This window comes from Neoarius graeffei, chromosome 6 (assembly GCF_027579695.1).
Source record: "Neoarius graeffei isolate fNeoGra1 chromosome 6, fNeoGra1.pri, whole genome shotgun sequence".
NCBI classification, from domain to species: domain Eukaryota; kingdom Metazoa; phylum Chordata; class Actinopteri; order Siluriformes; family Ariidae; genus Neoarius; species Neoarius graeffei.
In genome coordinates, this window is record NC_083574.1 from 27,972,059 (window position 1) to 27,991,319 (window position 19,261).

The 19,261-nt window shown below is 40.8% G+C and overlaps 1 protein-coding gene across 1 annotated transcript in view; it reads left to right on the top strand.

The window, feature by feature from the left end:
* The window catches only part of treh (trehalase (brush-border membrane glycoprotein)), a 111,238-nt gene that overhangs the window by 12,424 nt on the left and 79,553 nt on the right, over window positions 1-19,261 (top strand). The window contains exons 2-6 of the mRNA XM_060924325.1: window positions 7,342-7,442; window positions 7,530-7,677; window positions 8,326-8,413; window positions 8,511-8,611; window positions 8,706-8,798. Coding sequence (XP_060780308.1) covers window positions 7,342-7,442; window positions 7,530-7,677; window positions 8,326-8,413; window positions 8,511-8,611; window positions 8,706-8,798 — 531 coding nt within the window. The remainder of the gene's footprint in view (window positions 1-7,341; window positions 7,443-7,529; window positions 7,678-8,325; window positions 8,414-8,510; window positions 8,612-8,705; window positions 8,799-19,261) is intronic.

Sequence of the window (19,261 nt, forward strand, 5' to 3'; positions counted from 1 at the left end):
ACTTGGCAAGTCCTCTTAACTTCCTATTAGTGATCATGATTGACTATAGCTACAGTGGTGCTTGAAAGTTTGTGAACCTTTAGAATTTTCTATATTCCTGCATAAATATGACCTAAAACATCAGATTTTCACACAAGTCCTAAAAGTAGAGAAAGAGAGTCCAGTTAAACAAATGAGACAAAAATATTATACTTGGTCATTTATTTATTGAGGAAAATGATCCAATATTCCATATCTGTGAGTGACAAAAGTATGTGAACCTTTTGCTTTCAGTACCTGGTGTGACCCCCTTCTGCTACTAAACTGCTAATAACTGCTACTAAATGTTTACAGTAACTGTTGATCAGTTCTGCACACCGGCTTGGAGGAATTTTAGCCCATTCCTCCATACAGAACAGCTTCAACTCTGGGATGTTGGTGGGTTTCCTCACATGAACTGCTTGCTTCAGGTCCTTCATTTCGATTGGATTAAGGTCAGGACTTTGACTTGGCCATTCCAAAACATTAACTTTATTCTTCTTTAACCATTCTTTGGTAGAACGATTTGTGTGCTTAGGGTCACTGTCTTACTGCATGACTCACCTTCTCTTGAGATTCAGTTCATGGACAGATGTCCTGACATTTTCCTGTAGATTTGGCTGGTATAATTCAGGATTCATTGTTCCATCAATGATGGCAAGCCATCCTGGCCCAGATGCAGCAAAACGGGCCCAAACCATGATACACCACCATGTTTCACAGATGGGATAAGGTTTTTATGCTGGAATGCAGTGTTTTCCTTTCTCCAAACATAATGCTTCTCATTTAAACCAAAAAGTTCTATTTTGGTCTCATCCATCCACAAAACATTTTTCCAATAGCCTTCTGGTTTGTCCACATGATCTTTACCAAACTGCAGACGAGCAGCAATGTTCTTTTTGCAGAGCAGTGGCTTTCTCCTTGCAACCCTGCCATGCACACCGTTGTTGTTCAGTGTTCTCCTGATGGTGGACTCATGAACATTAACATTAGCCAATGTGAGAGAGGCCTTCAGTTGCTTCGAAGTTACCCTGGGGTCCTTTGTGGCCTTGCCGACTATTACACGCCTTAATCTTGGAGTGATCTTTGTTGGTTGATCACTCCTGGGGAGGGTAACAATGGTCTTGAATTTCCTCCATTTGTACACAATCTGTCTGACTGTGGATTAGTGGAGTCCAAACTCTTTAGAGATGGTTTTGTTACCTTATCCAGCCTGATGAGCATCATCAATGCTTTTTCTGAGGTCCTCAGAAATCTCCTTTGTTTGTGCCATGATGCACTTCCACAAACATGTTGTGAAGATCAGATTTCGATAGATCCCTGTTCTTTAAATAAAACAGGGTGCCCACTCCCACTTGATTGTCATCCATTGATTGAAAACACCTGACTCTAAATTCACTGCTTATCCTAGAGGTTCACATACTTTTGCCACTCACATATGTAATATTTGGATCATTTTCCTCAATAAATAAATAACCAAGTATAATATTTTTGTCTCATTTGTTAAACTGGGTTCTCTTTATCTACTTTTAGGACTTGTGTGAAAATCTAATTTTTTAGGTCATATTTATGCAGAAATATAGAAAATTCTACATGGTTCAAACTTTCAAGCACCACTGTAGCTTCTCTGTGCCAACATTAAAAGGCTTGTTTGATAGCACTTATTGGATTCACCAACACACAATGGGAAAGTCCAAGGAGCTCAGTACCAATCTGGGAAAGAGGATCATGGATTTATACAACACAGGAATGTCTCTTGGAGTCATTTCTAAGCAACTGCTGAGTCCAAGACCATCAATTCCAACAACTGTATATCAGTACAAGTGACATTGCCAAGTCACTTTTCTGATAGAAGACCCAAACTTTCACCCTCAGCTGAGAGGAAATTGGTTCAGATGGTCAGGAACAACCTAGGAACTACCAAGGTACAGACCTCTCATTAACTGGAAGCTTTTGGAACATTTCTGGAGGAAAGTTTTATGGTCAATTGAGACAAATATCAAGGTGTTTGGCTACAATGACCAGAGGTACAGAAGAGCACCTGTACCAGCTGTTAAGCATGATGCTGGTAGCATCATGCTCTGGGGCTGTTTTGCTACCAGTGGAACTGATTTATTGCACAAAGTGGATAGAATCATGAAGGAGGAATACCTCAGAATTCTTCAGGAAACTCTCAAACCATCACAAACTTGAACACATTTGGGTGTTCTAACAGGACAGTGACCCCAAACACACATCAAAGCTGGTGCTGGAATGGGAAAAGCAGCTAACATTTAAGCTTAAAACAAGTCCTGACCTCATCCTTATTGAAAATAATACTGTGCCAAAAAAACCCCACAATTTTAATTGAACTCTACCAATTCTGCCAAGGATATAGTAATGCAAATAATCACTCTTGAGAACTGTGGTCAGCAGATAAGCATCTCACCATGCCCAAAATATTGCCTTGAAGTGGATAGGCTGCAACAGATGAAGACCATGTCAGGTATCACTCTGGTTAACCAAGAGCAGGAATCTGAGGCGAGGATGGGTACAGACTGCCCCAAACAGGACAGTTGAAAAAAAAAATTTCCTAATCACCTGGTCTTTTCCTAGTCTTCAACTGTCCAGTTTTGGTGAGTCTGTGCCTATGATGGCAGAAGATTCTTGTCCTTGGTTGACAGGTGTTAAGCATGGTGTGGTCTTTTGAATTACTATAGTCTTGCTGTCAGCTCAGAGCAGTCTGCTCATTCTCTTCTGATCTCTCATATCAGCAAGGTGTTTCAGCCTGCAGACCCTCCCCACATCAGACATTTTTTGCACAATTCTTTGTAAATTCTAGAGATCGTTGTGTGTGAAAATCCCAGGAGATCAGCAGTTTCTGAAATACTCAAACCAGCCCATCTGGCACCAACAACCATGTCATAGTTAATCACACAGGTCATTGTAAGGATTGGGTGGAGCACAGATGCATGGCAGGCCAGAACTGAGTGTTACAAAAAACTTTATTTTAGCTTTTCAGCTTTCCCTTTCACACTCTCCCAGTCAGACATGCACGCACACAAGTGTCCAGGTTGGGGAGAGCTCCCTTTCTCTGCTGTCTCTCTCCTTTTAAAGGGCGTGGTCACTGGGGGAGACACACAAGCACAGGTTAATTCACATCAGGTGCAGTGATTCTGCCATTTACCTTCCCTGACTCTGCCCTCCATTCACAGACCAACACTTGACCACACCCCTGCTGCCACAGTCATATAACATTATAACTGTATATACACACATGTTGATTTGAACTTCCTGTTGTTCTTACTGATTGTTGATAAACTCTAGCATTGTGTAGAGAGAATTCCAATAGGTCTCCACTGAGGCTTTGAGCATTTCATTTCAGGTGAGTCTGGAAGCTGGTCTGCTTGAAGTAGGTCATCGGTGACTTGCCTGAGTCAGAGTAGCTACCTCCTCACCAAACATATTGTCCTCAGCTGATGAGTGTGGTGGACAGAACAGTGTTAAAAATGTGTCAGTGCTCCTCAAACTTGTAACAACACAAAGGACTGCAACTACAGTGGTGCTTGAAAGTTTGTGAACCCTTTAGAATTTTCTATATTTCTGCATAAATATGACCTAAAACATCATCAGATTTTCACACAAGTCCTAAAAGTAGATAAAGAGAACCCAGTTAAACAAATGAGACAAAAATATTATACTTGGTCATTTATTTATTGAGGAAAATGATCCAATATTACATATGTGAGTGGCAAAAGTATGTGAACCTTTGCTTTCAGTATCTGGTGTGACCCCCTTGTGCAGCAATAACTGCAACTAAACGTTTCCAGTAACTGTTGATCAGTCCTGTACACTGGCTTGGAGGAATTTTAGCCCATTCCTCCATACAGAACAGCTTCAACTCTGGGACGTTGGTGGGTTTCCTCACATGAACTGCTCGCTTCAGGTCCTTCCACAACATTTCGATTGGATTAAGGTCAGGACTTTGACTTGGCCATTCCAGAACATTAACTTTATTCTTCTTTAACCATTTTTTGGTAGAATGGTTTGTGTACTTAGGGTCATTGTCTTGCTGCATGACCCACCTTCTCTTGAAATTCGGTTCATGGACAGATGTCCTGACATTTTCCTTTAGAATTCGCTGGTATAATTCAGAATTCATTGTTCCATCAATGATGGCAAGCCATCCTGGCCCAGATGCAGCAAAACAGGCCCAAACCATGATACTCTGACCACCATGTTTCACAGATGGGATAAGGTTCTTATGCTGGAATGCAGCGTTTTCCTTTCTCCAAACATAACGCTTCTCATTTAAACCTAAAAGTTCTATTTTGGTCTCATCTGTCCACAAAACATTTTTCCAATAGCCTTCTGGCTTGTCCACGTGATCTTTAGCAAACTACAGATGAGCAGCAATGTTCTTTTTGCAGAGCAGTGGCTAGCTCCTTGCAACCCTACCATGCACTCCATTGTTGTTCAGTGTTCTCCTGATGGTGGACTCATGAACATTAACATTAGCCAATGTGAGAGAGGCCTTCAGTTGCTTAGAAGTTACCCTGGGGTCCTTTGTGACCTCACTCACTACGTTTACATGCACATAGAGAGAATCGAATTTCTGCCGTTGCTCGACTGAAATCGAAGTTCAAAATGCCATGTATACACCTTAATTCGGCTGAAATTGAACCGAACTTGATTTCTCGGAATCGAGCTACACGACCTAGTTTATGCGATTTCTGCTGAGCTACTTTGTGCATGTATACCCTATCGAGCTAGTTGTCGAGCTACTTCCGGAAGTGACGAGTGACGAGACCACAAGCGGGAAACACAACAGCCTCGGTCGGCATGACAACAGTAGTAGCGAGCAGCAGGAGAGGTCAGGAGGAACAAACGAAGAGAAAATGGTGATGTAGAGCTCTCTGAAGTGTGGGTGGAGCACAGAGGATGGCAGGACAAAGCTTCTGGTACTAATAGGCTTTTTATTGTCAGACTTTTCAGTTTAACAGCCTACTTTTATTCTTGAGAGAAAAAAACACGCACGCGCGTGCTGTGTTCTAGTCCCGGGATGAGCTCTCCCCTCTGCCTCCTTAAATAGGGCGCGGTTACTGGGAAGACACACAAACACAGGTTAATTACCGTCAGGTGAAGTGATTCTGCCACTCATCTTCCCTAGCTCCGCCCTCCTGTCACAGACCGGCGCTTGACCACGCCCCCACTGCCACAGGCAAGCAGAAACGTGCACTTCTGGAGCAATGAGGAGACAGAGTTCATGCTCATTCAGCTTAAGGAGTTGAATATATTAAAATTCATGGACGGGAGAAAAACGCGCAATGGAGAACACGGAACTGATAACTTTGTTTACACTCTTGAATAGCTCTTCTTCATGACGACAACCGGAAGTGTACCAACACGATGGGGCGTGTTGCGCCACCTGTGGCTCGGGTGCACAATGCACCTCACACAATAGCCCGATTTCAGTTGTGTGCATGTACGATTGGATTTCTCTGGCACCCTGCTGGGACCTTCAGCTCGATTACCGACAGCAGCTCGATTTGGATGTGCATGTAAACGTAGTCACTGACTATTACACGCCTTGCTCTTGGAGTGATCTTTGTTGACTGACCACTCCTGGGGAGGATAAAAATGGTCTTGAATTTCCTCCATTTGTACACAATCTGTCTGACTGTGGACTGGTGGAGTCCAAACTCTTTAGAGATGGTTTTGTAACCTTTTCCAGCCTGATGAGCATCAACAACGCTTTTTCTGAGGCCCTCAGAAATCTCCTTTGTTCATGCCATGATACACTTCCACAAACATGTGTTGTGAAGATCAGACTTTGATAGATCCCTGTTCTTTAAATAAAACAGGGTGCCCACTCACACCTGATTGTCATCCCATTGATTGAAAACACCTGACTCTAATTTCACCTTCAGCTTAACTGCTAAATCCTAGAGGTTCACATACTTTTGCCACTCACAGATATGTAATATTGGATCATTTTCCTCAATAAATAAATGACCAAGTATGCTATTTTTGTCTCATTTGTTTAACTGGGTTTTCTTTATCTACTTTTAGGACTTATGTGAAAATCTGATGATGTTTTAGGTCATATTTATGCAGAAATATAGAAAATTCTAAAGGGTTCACAAACTTTCAAGCACCACTGTATATTTGTCCCTATGTCTGTCACCAATTTTGAGAAGAATTCAAGGCCAAATTTCCATAATTTGGAAATGGCCATGCATTGATGGCTGGTTTGATATTGTGTGCCATTTTACACAGTGAACTGTCCCACTGAGACCTGCATAGCACTCATTCAATTAGCTCCCACTTGCTGTTGACATAATGCAGAGTAACATAAATATAGCCAGTTTTTCTCTTATCAACCATCCACATGTCCAAGGTAACCAAGCCATTGCTTTCCCCAAGCTGTATCCTCAGTTCTGGGATGACTTTTTGACAAACCTCCTCCACATATTTGGTAATTCCCTGAGAACCTATCATTGGGTCAGACAGGAGACAGGCGCTGTGTCACTAGCCTGAGCTACAACCCTTCAACCCTTGTCTATCCACCCTTCTGTTAATGCAATTTTTTTTTTGCCATGTACTGTCTTGAAAGATGTACTATCATTTGCATACAAAGTTCAAAGACAGCTGGGTTATAGTATTTTTAACTACTAAAGGGCACCTTTAGCTCTGTAGTCCTTGTGAGGTACTGTTCAATAGCACCACTGGGTCTTGAAATACCACAGCTTCCTTAGCAAAGGAGTCCAACACTTCCAGTTGTCATGAACTTTAAGACAGCTTTTTCATGCAGATAAGCCTTTGTGTTTTCATTATCCATAATTACTTCTTATTTCTCCCAGACTTGATATTAGATGAAGTATTTTTGTTAACTTTGAAATCTTAACTAACTATTCATCATCTCAACCCCTCAGGGTCCATTTTTATGACTGCTAAACGCAAGTGGTTGTGATTTCAAGCACAGAGTTCTGGGAGGTTGTGCGGGAATAGCCTATGTAATTTAAAAAAGTGATTATTAGCCTGTCAATTTTTTTAATGTAGAGACTCACTGACTTGCAACTCACTAACTGGTAGAATACCATAAAACATTGATTGGCTGGGGATAAATTTTTGTCGCGGATCAAATACATGTACAGTATGGCTTGGGTGTTTAACTTATTCAACAATGCATGTGTAGTATTTTTTGAAAATCATAGAAAGAGCACCAAGCTGACAGTATTGACTGAGAAAAAGCCACTGATATTTAAGCTCCCAACCTTGAACAGGTGTGTGTACAGACTGCGGTACTTCTTTAATGTGTTTATGCATGTGATTCTGTTATAGTAAGATCTACTGTACAGGAGAGCTGTTAAGACAGGTACAGATGGCCAAATTGTTTGACGACAACAAGGCCTATGTGGATATGAAATTGACTGCAGTACCTGGTGAGAGCACCGCATTGCTTTGGTGGTTTGCCTTTGATATTTGCTCATTGTCTGCTTATCTCACTGTTGATTTTTCACTCCATGTAGATATTGTTTTAGATGCCTTCTCCAACCTAACACAAAGGTTTCCAAATGGGACAGTTCCTCCTTCAGATCTACAAGTTTTTGTGAATATGTACTTTGCAAACAGTGGGAAAGAGTTTGAGCCATGGAGCCCTCCAGACTGGCATGCCAAGTAAGACCTCAGTTTGAAGTGTAATGGATAAAATTCAAAAGTATTTATCCTACTGCCAGAATGGAAGAATATTTAACAGTTATTCCATGAAATCGAGTCGTACATGAGCTGATGGCATAACGCACCTCATTGGCTGAGTTGGCTATAAGCCATGTATGACAAGATTGAGTGGAATAATTGTTTTATTCTATCCACATTCACCGGATTTTGAGAAACAGAGCATTTTTATTTTTAGCAAATTCAATAAATAAAAACTTTATACAAAACATCTGACAATCATTTCTGCTTAGAATGTAAACAAACCGGTGAAATGACTTGCAATTTGTGAAATACTATAATAATTATTCTTGAAAAATACAAGAAGATATGTTCTTACCATCAACTACTTTTATTCCATATTTTGTTGCTCTTTTTTGTATTTTGGGACTATATTCTTTTAGCCATTTCTGTTTATTTTAAATACTTGATAATTTTTTTTTCGAGTACAATATTTTTGTCCTTGGTTGGAGCAACATGTTCCGCCATTTTGTTTTTCTCTACTCATGGTATATGAGCTGAGAGCCGAATAGTAGAGTAGTCAACCAGAGCATGCGATTGCTCATATCCAGTGAATGTGGATAGAATAAAATGGTTTATATTTGATTGCAGGCCAAAACTGCTGTCCAAGGTATCTGACCCAAAACTTCGCAGCTGGGCTGAGGAGTTGCATGGTTTGTGGAAATCACTTGGCCGAAAGGTCTGTCCAGTTAAAAAAAATAATAAAAAAAATCTGGATGATCACAATTTTTCTTGGTGGATCTCAGTTTCACTTCTCTCGTCCTCTCTTTTCTCAGGTCAGTAATGATGTGAGAGACAATCCTCAAATGTACTCTATAATATATTGCCCATATCCAGGCATTGTACCAGGGGGACGCTTCACTGAGTTTTACTACTGGTGAGACAAGCATGAATATACATACATGGTGACAGATGAACACCCTTCGTGATCCCATTTTATTTATTTATTTATTTATTTATTTATTCAACAGGGATTCATATTGGGTGCTAAATGGTCTCATATTATCTGAGATGATGGAAACAGCCAGAGGAATGATCCAAAACTTCCTACACATGGTGGACAGGTGAATCGTTTTTCATCTATCAGGTTTACTATTCAGTATTACTCCCAAATGTATAGCCCCCCACACATACAGTAGTGGTCAGAAGTTTACATACACTCATCATGGACATGAATGTCTTAACTTGCTAAGGGCTCTTAACTTCCTGTTAGTGATCATGATTGACTACAACTTTTAGCTTCTCTGTGCCAACATAAGAAAGGTTTGTTTGATAAGTAGAAGTTAAGAGGTGTAGCCATTTTCCCAAAGTCTGGAAGAAAACCCAAACTGTCACCCTCAGCTGAAAGGAAATTGGTTTGGATAGTGCTGGGCACTAGTTTCCCTGTCTACAGTCAAACAAGTTTAATATCAACATGTTCTGAGAGGCTGCCATCCAGGAAAGAAACCCCTGCTCCAAAATTGACACCCTCAAGTTCAACTAAAGTTTGCACCAGACAACATGAACAAAGAAAAAGCCATATCTGGAGAAAGATTTTATGGTCAGATAAGACAAAGATGGAGTTGTTTGGCCACAGTAACTAGAGATGCGTTTGGAGGAGTAAAGGTGAGACATTCAACCGCAAAAACTGTACCAACTGTTAAGCATGGTGAGACAGCATAACCTAAAACCATCAGCTAGAAGGTTTAAACTTGGACATAATTGGGTATTCCAACAGGATAATGACCCCAAACACATCAAAGCTGGTTGTGGAATGGATAAAGCAGGCTAATATTAAGCTTTTGGAATGGCCTTCCCAAAGTCCTGACCTCAACCCTATCAAAAAAATATGTGGACTGTCTTTAAAAGTCGGGTCCAGGCCAGGAAACAAATTTAACTGAACTCTATTAATTCTGCCAAGAAGAGTGGTCATATATCCAACCAGAATTCTGGCAGAAACTTGTGGATGGCTACCAAAAGCATCTGCAAAAGGTAAAACTTTGTATGTATATTTTGACCCTGTGTCATGTGGGTATGCATGTATGTATGTACAGTATGTATACTGCAATCCGCTATAACAAAGTCTTTTACTACAAACCTTCGCATATAACAAGCCAAGTTGCGTTGCATGCAGACGTGATGCTGATATTTTTTTGAAGGCTCTGACTTATTGTCACTAAACTCAATGTAACTCATTGTGACAACACATGCGCAGCACTCTGTAAACACACAGACTTGATGAAGTATACGTGCTGTACCTAGTGTCTCATATTACCAAGCTTTGTACCTGTGTATACAAAGCTTGTATACAAGCTTTGTATTGGTGTCTTGGCTTTCTGGTTTTAACTTTTTGTGCATTTGGACTCTGCCTTTCATCTTTGCCTCTGCTATTCTGTTTGTGCCTCACTCGATCATTGCCTGTTTCATGACTTTGCCTTTGTTTTACATTTTTGAATTGTTTGCCTGCCTGTTTTATTTTTGTTTTGTTTTTTTGTTTTATTTTATTAAACTTTTACCAAATAAAATAAGAAACAAAATAATGGTGAGGATCACACAACAGAGCTGGGCCCCAATTAAAGTGTACCCTATATAGAAACATAATTATTAACATAGTTATTTTATTTTATATCACTAAATAAACATTCTTCCTGCAATTACAGCCATCATTCACTTGCTTATATGACACACTGAGCCATGTGTTCCTCTTCCCATCAGAGACGAATAATGAAGTCCACAGTTACAGTAAGTTAACAATAAGGCCTTAAGATCCATTAGGGCAAGAGCAAGTGCTTAAGAAAGCTAGCAGAGGGAACTCGCATTGACCAGTACTTCCTTAGAAGTGGATCGAATAAGTCGAGTGAAGCCCAGCGGCCGGATAACCTCCACAGTCTGCAGAGTATCATCCCAAGCGCAAGCGAAAACCAACAAAGCACACAAGAGTTAACAACTACAAGCTCAGTGCCCACCCAACCACAAAGAAAAGCACAACGGAAGACCAAGGACAAAAAACCAGACATCTTGTGGCCCAAATGCTGCATGAAGAAAGAATGGGAAACTATAGACATGGATCTGTTTCAACTGCTACAATGCTTGAAGGGTCCAGCAGAAAGGAAATTGGAGAATATGGGGGACATCATGTACAACTATGGTGCAGAAAGATTTAGAATTAAGCAGAAGAGAGACAAAAAAGATGGACCTATTCAACCTGTGTCAAGAAGACAACAAGGAATGAAAAGATTGGTGACAGACGCCAACTCAAGAAACAATGGAGAAAAGCCACAGAGGAGGAAAAGGAAGGGATCAACATTTTGCAAGATGAAATAAGCCAAGGACTAGCAATCCTGCAACGAGCAGAAAACCTGAGAAAGAAGCATAGGGAAAAGGATCGAGCAAGAACTAACTTCTTCAAGGATCCATACAAGTTCGTCAAGCATCTGTTTTCTAAGGAAAAGAGCAAAACCCTAACAGTACAGAGAAAAGATCTAGAAGAGCATTTGAAGCAATTACATTGACAGTCAACAAAATGAACCAATTAGAATCCCTCATGACATCCCACCAGTCCCCCCACCTGAGCATCAGATGGACACAAAGCCCCCATTATGGAAAGAGGTTCAAAGCACTGTCAAGTGAGCAAGATCAACATCAGCTCCTGGACCTAATGGTATATCGTATAAGCTATACAAAAATGCTCCGGGCATCCTGAAATACCTTTGGAACCTAATGAAAGTGGTGTGGGGGAAACAGATCATTCCAAAGGCATGGCAAAGTGCAGGAGGAGTACTGGTAGCAAGAGAGGCGAACTCGTCAAACATCAATCAGTTCTGGCAAATTTACCTACTGAATGTAGAAGGCAAAATATTTTTTCAGTGTTGTGGTGCAAAGACTGTCTGCTTACCTGCTGAATAACAACTTGGTGGATACATCAGTTCAGAAGGCAGGAGTACGAGGATTTGCAGGTTGCCTAGAACATACAAATGTCATATGGCAACAAATACAAACAGCCAAGAAGGAGAAAAAAGACCTGCACGGGGCGTGGTTATGGCGCTGAACTGAGCACACGTCTTTTTGTGAGCTCCTGGCGATTTTTTCTGGAAATCCTGTAAATTTTCCTTTAACTGCATAAACAGTGGTAACTATCATTTGCGGCGACATATCAGTATACACCGTTGATAATATGCCCGCAAAGAAGGCACAAAACAAATCTAAAACTCACTCTTCTCCGGGCGAGGAAGACGATTTCTCGGATGCTAACAGCCTAGCAGCTAACTCAACAGTTGAAGCTAGCCCCGGGCCTCATGTGGACGTGAACGCTGAAGTGACCCACAACACGGACATTATTCAGGTACTCGACGGGATCAGAAATGACTTTTCCACTAAGATTGATGTGGTCCTGAAAGCTATCCTAGACGTCAAAAGAGACGTGAAAGACTTTTCGGTGCGCATGGATGCAGCAGAAGCGCGCATTAGCGACGTGGAGGACACCGTTAATTCAGAGAAAGGCAAAACGGATGCGCTAGCTAAACAAATGACTCTCCTCACGAATAAAATAGACGAGCTCGAAAACTGTTCTCGTCGTTCCAACCTGCGACTTCTTAACGTGCCAGAGAAGATAGAAGGAAATGACGCGGTGGCTTTTCTTGAGAAATGGCTCCCAGAGGCGCTGGGACCCGCGACATTCCCAAGACCACCGCTCATCGAGCGAGCGCACAGGTTACCCGGCCGGTCACAATCTAATCGACCCGCTACACCAAGAGTCCTTATCGTGAAGTTTTTAAACTTCCAAGATAAAGTCAGGGTGATGCGAGCAGCCAGGGCCAAAGGCAAAGTTACCTGCGACGGTCAAGAGATCATGTTCTTCCCGGATCTGTCGGTGGACCTCCACCGACGAAGAAGGGGATTCGATCGGGTAAAACAACAGCTTCGATCCATGAACATAAGATACGGAATAATGTACCCAGCAAAGCTACGAGTTACGTCTGATGGACGAACACGGGAGTTTGAAACCCCAGCAGATGCTGAAAAATTCATCCAAGGACTACAGAACACTGAGGACTCACAGACTAACTAGTCTGACTGCTGTATCCTTTACTACTCGCCTATAAGAGCCATATTGTGAAAGTTATTGTGGACTTTATGGGACAGTAACACAAGAATATTGGTTATGCGGTCACCTTTTTTTTTTCTCTTTCTGTCCCTTCTTCTGATAAGAATTTGCTGTTTTTATATTTTTTGTATCATTCCTCTGTTGCCACAGATGGGGTCTTCCATTTAATCTTTTAAAAGAGACTGCCTCGTGCCCATTGTAGGCGGACTTTCATTCGTTCACTGGAGAAGTGGATATTCACGGGAAAGCCTGCTTTCTTTGTTAAGAGTTCAGCTGCAAAATGATTATGTTGATCATTCTATATTCACATGTTTGTGTAGGTTATATCTTTGCCAGAAGTCACACTTGACTTGTTTGTTTTGATTTCTTTTGGTCTGTTATAATGACCGCTTGGTTGAGTTTAGCTGCTCCCTTGTTTACACTGGATCAGTGCGTGCTCACAACCGCATTCCAAGGTAAGGGGGAGGGTGGGGATGAGCGATTAGCTGTCTTGTTCAGGTTGACAGCTAAGGGGGTTCTTGTATGGCAGATTTTAAGTTTTATGTTTGTTTTTCTGTGCTGTTTACAATATGTTGTGTTTTGCTGGTGCACTTCCAATACAACACACAGATACTTAACGGGTTTACCAATAACCAAAGATGATGCTACGCTGTACATTTTGAGGTATTACTAAGACTAGATGACTTCAATTAATAATTTCAAATTTACTTCTTGGAACGTTAGAGGGATGGTAAAGTTGACTAAACTTAAACAGGTTATTACCAGGCTTAAACATCTTAAGTCATCAATTGTGTTTATCCAAGAGACTCATTTACTTAGGGAGGATTTGGTGAAAGTACATAGGAGATGGCCAGGCAAAGTGCTAGCGTCTTGTTTCCCTTCTCACTCCAGAGGGGTCATGGTGTTAATTCATAATTCGGTGCCTTTTCAAGTAAACAACACCATTTACGATAAAGCTGGTAGATTTTTGGTGGTTCAAGGAACTCTATTGGGAGAGAATATTAATTTGGTTAATGTATATGGCCCCAATGATGACAACCCATCATTTTTTGAAAATCTATTTCTGTCGTTGGCCACCCTCACGGGTAAGATAATATTGGCAGGTGACTTAAATTGCGTTTTAGACCCGAAGCTTGATCGCTCGTCAGGGATAGATACATCCCATTCTCATACAAGGAAAAAAATATTACAATACATGAAAGACCTCAATCTCTGTGATCCGTGGAGAACTCATAACCCCAACAAAAGAGAATTCTCGTGCTACTCAGCAGTATTTAAAACCCACTCTCGAATAGATTATTTTTTAATTTCCTCATCTCTGCTAACCAGTATAACTAATTGTGTATATGATAGCATTGTTTTGTCAGATCACGCCCCAACCTCATTATTTTACAACGTGGGACAAACGAATAGACACTCGGCTAATTGGCGCTTACACCCTAAATGGCTTCAAGATGCAGATTTTATGAAATTTGTAGGAGAACACATCGACGTCTACTTTTCAATTAACACAGATCAAACAACAGCAGCCATTAGATGGGAAGCCTTTAAAGCATATATTAGAGGACAAATGATAAGTTTCACCAGCTCCAAATTTAACAAATTTAAACAGACAATGAATGAATTAGATTCTAAAATTAAAGAATTAGAAAGAGAGGTTATTATAGATGATTCTACACACAAAAAACTAGAATTACGAACTCTTAAAGCTAAATACGAGGAGCTTTCTATGCTTAAGGCTGAAGATGGTTTAACAAGACTGAAACAAAGTTTTTATGATCAGGGTGAAAAGCCGGGTAAATTGCTAGCTTGGCAGATAAAGAAACTGGAATCCGACAGAGCCATTAATACAATTAGGAATGAACAAGGAGAATTATCTACAAATCCCACAGAGATAAATAACACCTTTGTCTCATATTATAAAACTCTTTATAATTCTGACAGCCCTACAAACCAGCTAAATCATTACAGTCTCCTGGATGGATTGGTCATTCCCTGTATTTCTGATGATACAAAAAATGAACTGGATAGGGAATTAAACCTTGATGACATTTCTAATGCAATTACAAACATGAGAGGAGGTAAGGCTTCGGGTCCAGATGGGCTGCCGATAGATATCTATAAAATATTTAAAATAAAATTAATAGCCCCATTATTAGATGTTTATTTGGAATCCTTTGAAACAGGTTGCTTACCCGCTTCTTTACGTAGTGCTCTGATTATTCTTCTTCTAAAACCAGGCAAAACGTCAACTGAATGCGGTTCGTACAGGCCCATATCACTTTTAAATTCTGATGCAAAGATTATAGCTAAGGCTCTAGCTATGAGACTTGAGAGAGTCCTACCAGCCATTATACATGGGGACCAGAATGGTTTTGTGCAAAATCGCCAGGGATTTCATAACGTGAGGAGAGTCCTTAATATAATCCACGAGTGTGAAGAATCCTCTGACAATGCAATACTTTCACTTGACGCGGAAAAGGCATTCGACAGAGTCGAATGGCCCTATCTTCTTGAGGTACTCAAGCGTTTTGGCTTTGGGGATTACTTTTGTAGATGGGTCAAAATTTTACTTGTGGATTCTTTTGCAATGGTATCTACTAATAACCTTACCTCTCAGCCTTTCAAGTTATTTCGAGGCACAAGGCAAGGGTCACCAATTTCACCCCTACTTTTCGTATTAGCCATGGAACCGTTAGCAATTGCGATCAGATCACAAGTCACAATTCATGGTATTAAGATTGGAGAAACGGTACATAATACAGCACTGTACGCTGATGATACCATTGTATTTTTATCACATCTTGCAGAATCTATACCATCTCTCTTAGAGTTGCTTGGTCAATTTGGTGCTATCTCTGGGTTTAAAGTGAATAAAGAGAAGTCATCTATTATGTTTCTAACTGCAAAAGAGAGGAAGAAACCAACAGTATCCCACCCATTTGTGAACGCCTGTGACGGATTTAAGTACCTGGGCATCAGAATAACTCCAAAGATAAGTAATCTTAGCGCTGCCAACTATGAGCCCATGTTAGCAGAGTTGGCAGAAGAGATCACTAGGTGGACAACACTACCTCTCTCGTTGTTGGGTAGGATAAACATTATAAAGATGACTATACTACCAACATTTTTGTACATTTTTCAGTCAGTTCCTCTCTCCCCTCCTCCCTCCTTTTTTCCTAGGGCCAGAAAACTTCTTTCTAATTTCATCTGGAACAATAGGAAGCCAAGACTCAGACTTTCCCTGTTATATTTGCCTTACGATAGGGGAGGGCTACAATTGCCAAATCTTGAGTGGTACTATTGGGCTGCGCAATTGAGGGCCACAATGTTTTGGTTTTCTGAGGGTGTTCTCCTGCCCTGGTTAAATTTAGAAAAACTAGCCACAAAAGGTTTGTCACTGAATAGTTATCTATACTCAGCATCCTTTAAAACATTAAAGAAGAGTACTACTAATCCTTTTGTAAAAAACACTATTGTTGTTTGGCATGTAGTTCAAAAAATGATGGGAGACTCCCTAGGGTTATCTTGCTTCTCCCCAATCTGGGGTAATGATCTCTTCGCACCCACAAAAAACGATATGGGTTTTAAAACATGGATGAACAAGGGCATAGAAAAACTACAGGATGTATATGAGGATCATACTTTAATGTCATTCAATGAGTTAAAGGCAAAGTTTGATATTCCACAAAAACACTTCTTCAAATACCTACAACTTAGAAGCTTTATCCTAGCACATCTAAACAATTCTGTACAGCAACCTCCGTTCTCAATCTTAGAAACACACGTGGCAAAAAACTGTTGGGGTAAAAAACTGGTCTCTCGGTTTTATAACATGTTGATTGAAAATTATAAAGAAAACTCTGATTGTAAGAGACAGGCGTGGATACGAGACTTACAAGACGATATTACAGTCTCAGAATGGAGTAAAATTTGTTTGAAAACACACACTCAAACTATCAACACTCGATTGAGAATGGTACAATTTAATTGGATAATGCGAACATATATCTCTCCTGTACAGTTAAATAAATTTGATCCTAATATACCCGATCTATGTTATAAGTGTAACATCCACCAAGGTACATTGTACCACTGCTTATGGCAATGCGAAAAGATCCAAAAATTTTGGAGTTCAGTGTTGAAATACATCTCTCAGATCACAAGTTGTCCTGTACCGTTGTGCCCTAAATTGTGTATTTTAAGCATTTATCCAGATGACTGTTCTTTATCTTGTAAAGAAAGAAAACTGGTTGACCTTTGTTTACTGCAGGCCAGACGCTGTATTGCACTATGTTGGAAGAATGTTAGTTGCCCCTCTTTTAACCACTGGTTAAATAACTTAACATCGGGTTTGGCCCTAGAGAAACTGACCTATATTGTTAGAGGGAGGGCTTCTGAATTCTACATCATTTGGAGGATTTTTCTGGAACTGTTGAGGGTTGGGGGTATGGGGGGGACAGCGGAGGAATGAGATAATGAAAGGCATTTGATTTGTTGTTGGGAGTGTATGATGTAACCTATATTTAATATTTGTGGTATCTATTATAATTATTAGTTTTGTTTGTTTATTTATGTTTATGTATTATATATGTATGTGTATACATATTGTATTATTTAATTCTTATTTAATTTATGTATTATTTTTATTATTTGTACTGCCATACGTTTATGATGTTCGTTGTGTTTGATGTTGTTATAATTAACAGAAAAACCAATAAATATATGTTTAAAAAAAAAAAAAAAAAGACCTGCACATGCTTTTCTTAGATCTTGCAAATGCCTTTGGTTCAGTGCCCCACAAAATTCTCTGGATGGCCTTCCACTTCTTCCAGGTCCCAGAGTCCACCATAAAGCTTGTTAAAGCCTACTTTCAAGATCTCCAATTCTGTGTTACAACTAGAGACTATACAACAGGCTGGATACATCTGGAAAGGGGCATCATGGCAGGTTGTACCATCTCCCCCCTGATAGTCACCATGTTGATGGAACTGATCATCAGGGCATCACGCTGGGTGGTAGGTGGACAGTGACTACAGAACGGACTGTGCCTGCCCCAATTTGTGCTTACATGGATGACTTGACCATATTAACATCAACAAAAGCCTGTGCCAAGGGACTCTTAAACAAACTCCATGACAATATCAAGTGGGCATGAATGGAACTTAAACCATCCAAATCCTGCAGTATTTCTATAACAAAGGGCAAAATCAACAACAATGACAGGTTTTGCATAGAAAATGAAGCAATACCAATGGTCCTTCAGAAGCCCATAAAAAGCCTAGGGCGCTGGTATGATGCAAACCTCAAAGATGCACAGCAGATCCAACAGCTGAAAGAAGACACAATCGCTGGCCTCAAGCATATAGACAAATCAGCCCTCCCAGGGAAACTGAAGGTGTGGTGCCTCCAGTTTGGCCTACTACCTCGTCTTCTGTGGCCCCTTACCATGTACAAGGTAGCTATATCCCATGCATACAAATTGGAAAAGCTGATCAGTTTTTACATGAGGAAATGGCTAGGGCTACCAAGATGCCTCAAGCGTAGCCCTGTATGGAAATGGAGCCCTATCACTCCCAATCTCCAGTCTTACTGAGGAGTACAAATGCTCTAAGGTAAGACTGGAAATGATTCTCAAAGAATCTCAGGATACAGTAGTGAGAGGCTGCCATCACCCTCAACACAGGAAGGAAGTAGAACCCAACAAGAACAGTCCACGAAGCAAAATCAGCTCAACATTGCGACATGGTGGGTCAGGTTCAGCAAGGGAGAGGGGGCTTTGAGCTAGAAACATCTAGACCGACCTGGCAGAAAGCTACACCAGCAGAGCGGAGTTGACTAGTGGTAGACGAGGTGCATCAGCAAGAAGAAGCTGGCAGGACTGCCAAAGCGGTATCTCAAGCCTCACAAGGACACTGGACAAGATGGAAGGATGTTGTGAAAAGAAACATCACCTGGAAAGACCTGTGGTACAAAGAAGCAAACAGCATAAGCTTTCTTATTCGAGCTACATGTGATGTTCTCCCTTCCCCTACTAATTTACACCACTGGTTTGGAGAAGATCCCACCTGTCCCCTTTGTTTAACGTCTGCTCAATGTCCTGCTAATCTCAAACACATCTTAGTGGGATGCAACATCAGCTTATCACAAGGCAGATACACATGGAGGCACAACCAGGTTTTGAAATGCCTGGCAGCCGAGATGGAAACAAAAAGGAAAGCTATCAACGAACTACCCATTAATGACCAGCAGGTGCCCCCATTCACAATAGCTTTTCATAGAGAGGGCCAAAATTGGAAAGGGAACTCCTCACGGCCAGAGGCATCCTCTCTGAGTGCAGCCAGGGATTGGAAGATGCTTGTGGATGTAATCCACAAACTTATCTTCCCTAAAGAAATTGCCAGCACCAGCCTGAGACCAGATCAAACTGCGTCCAATTGAAGC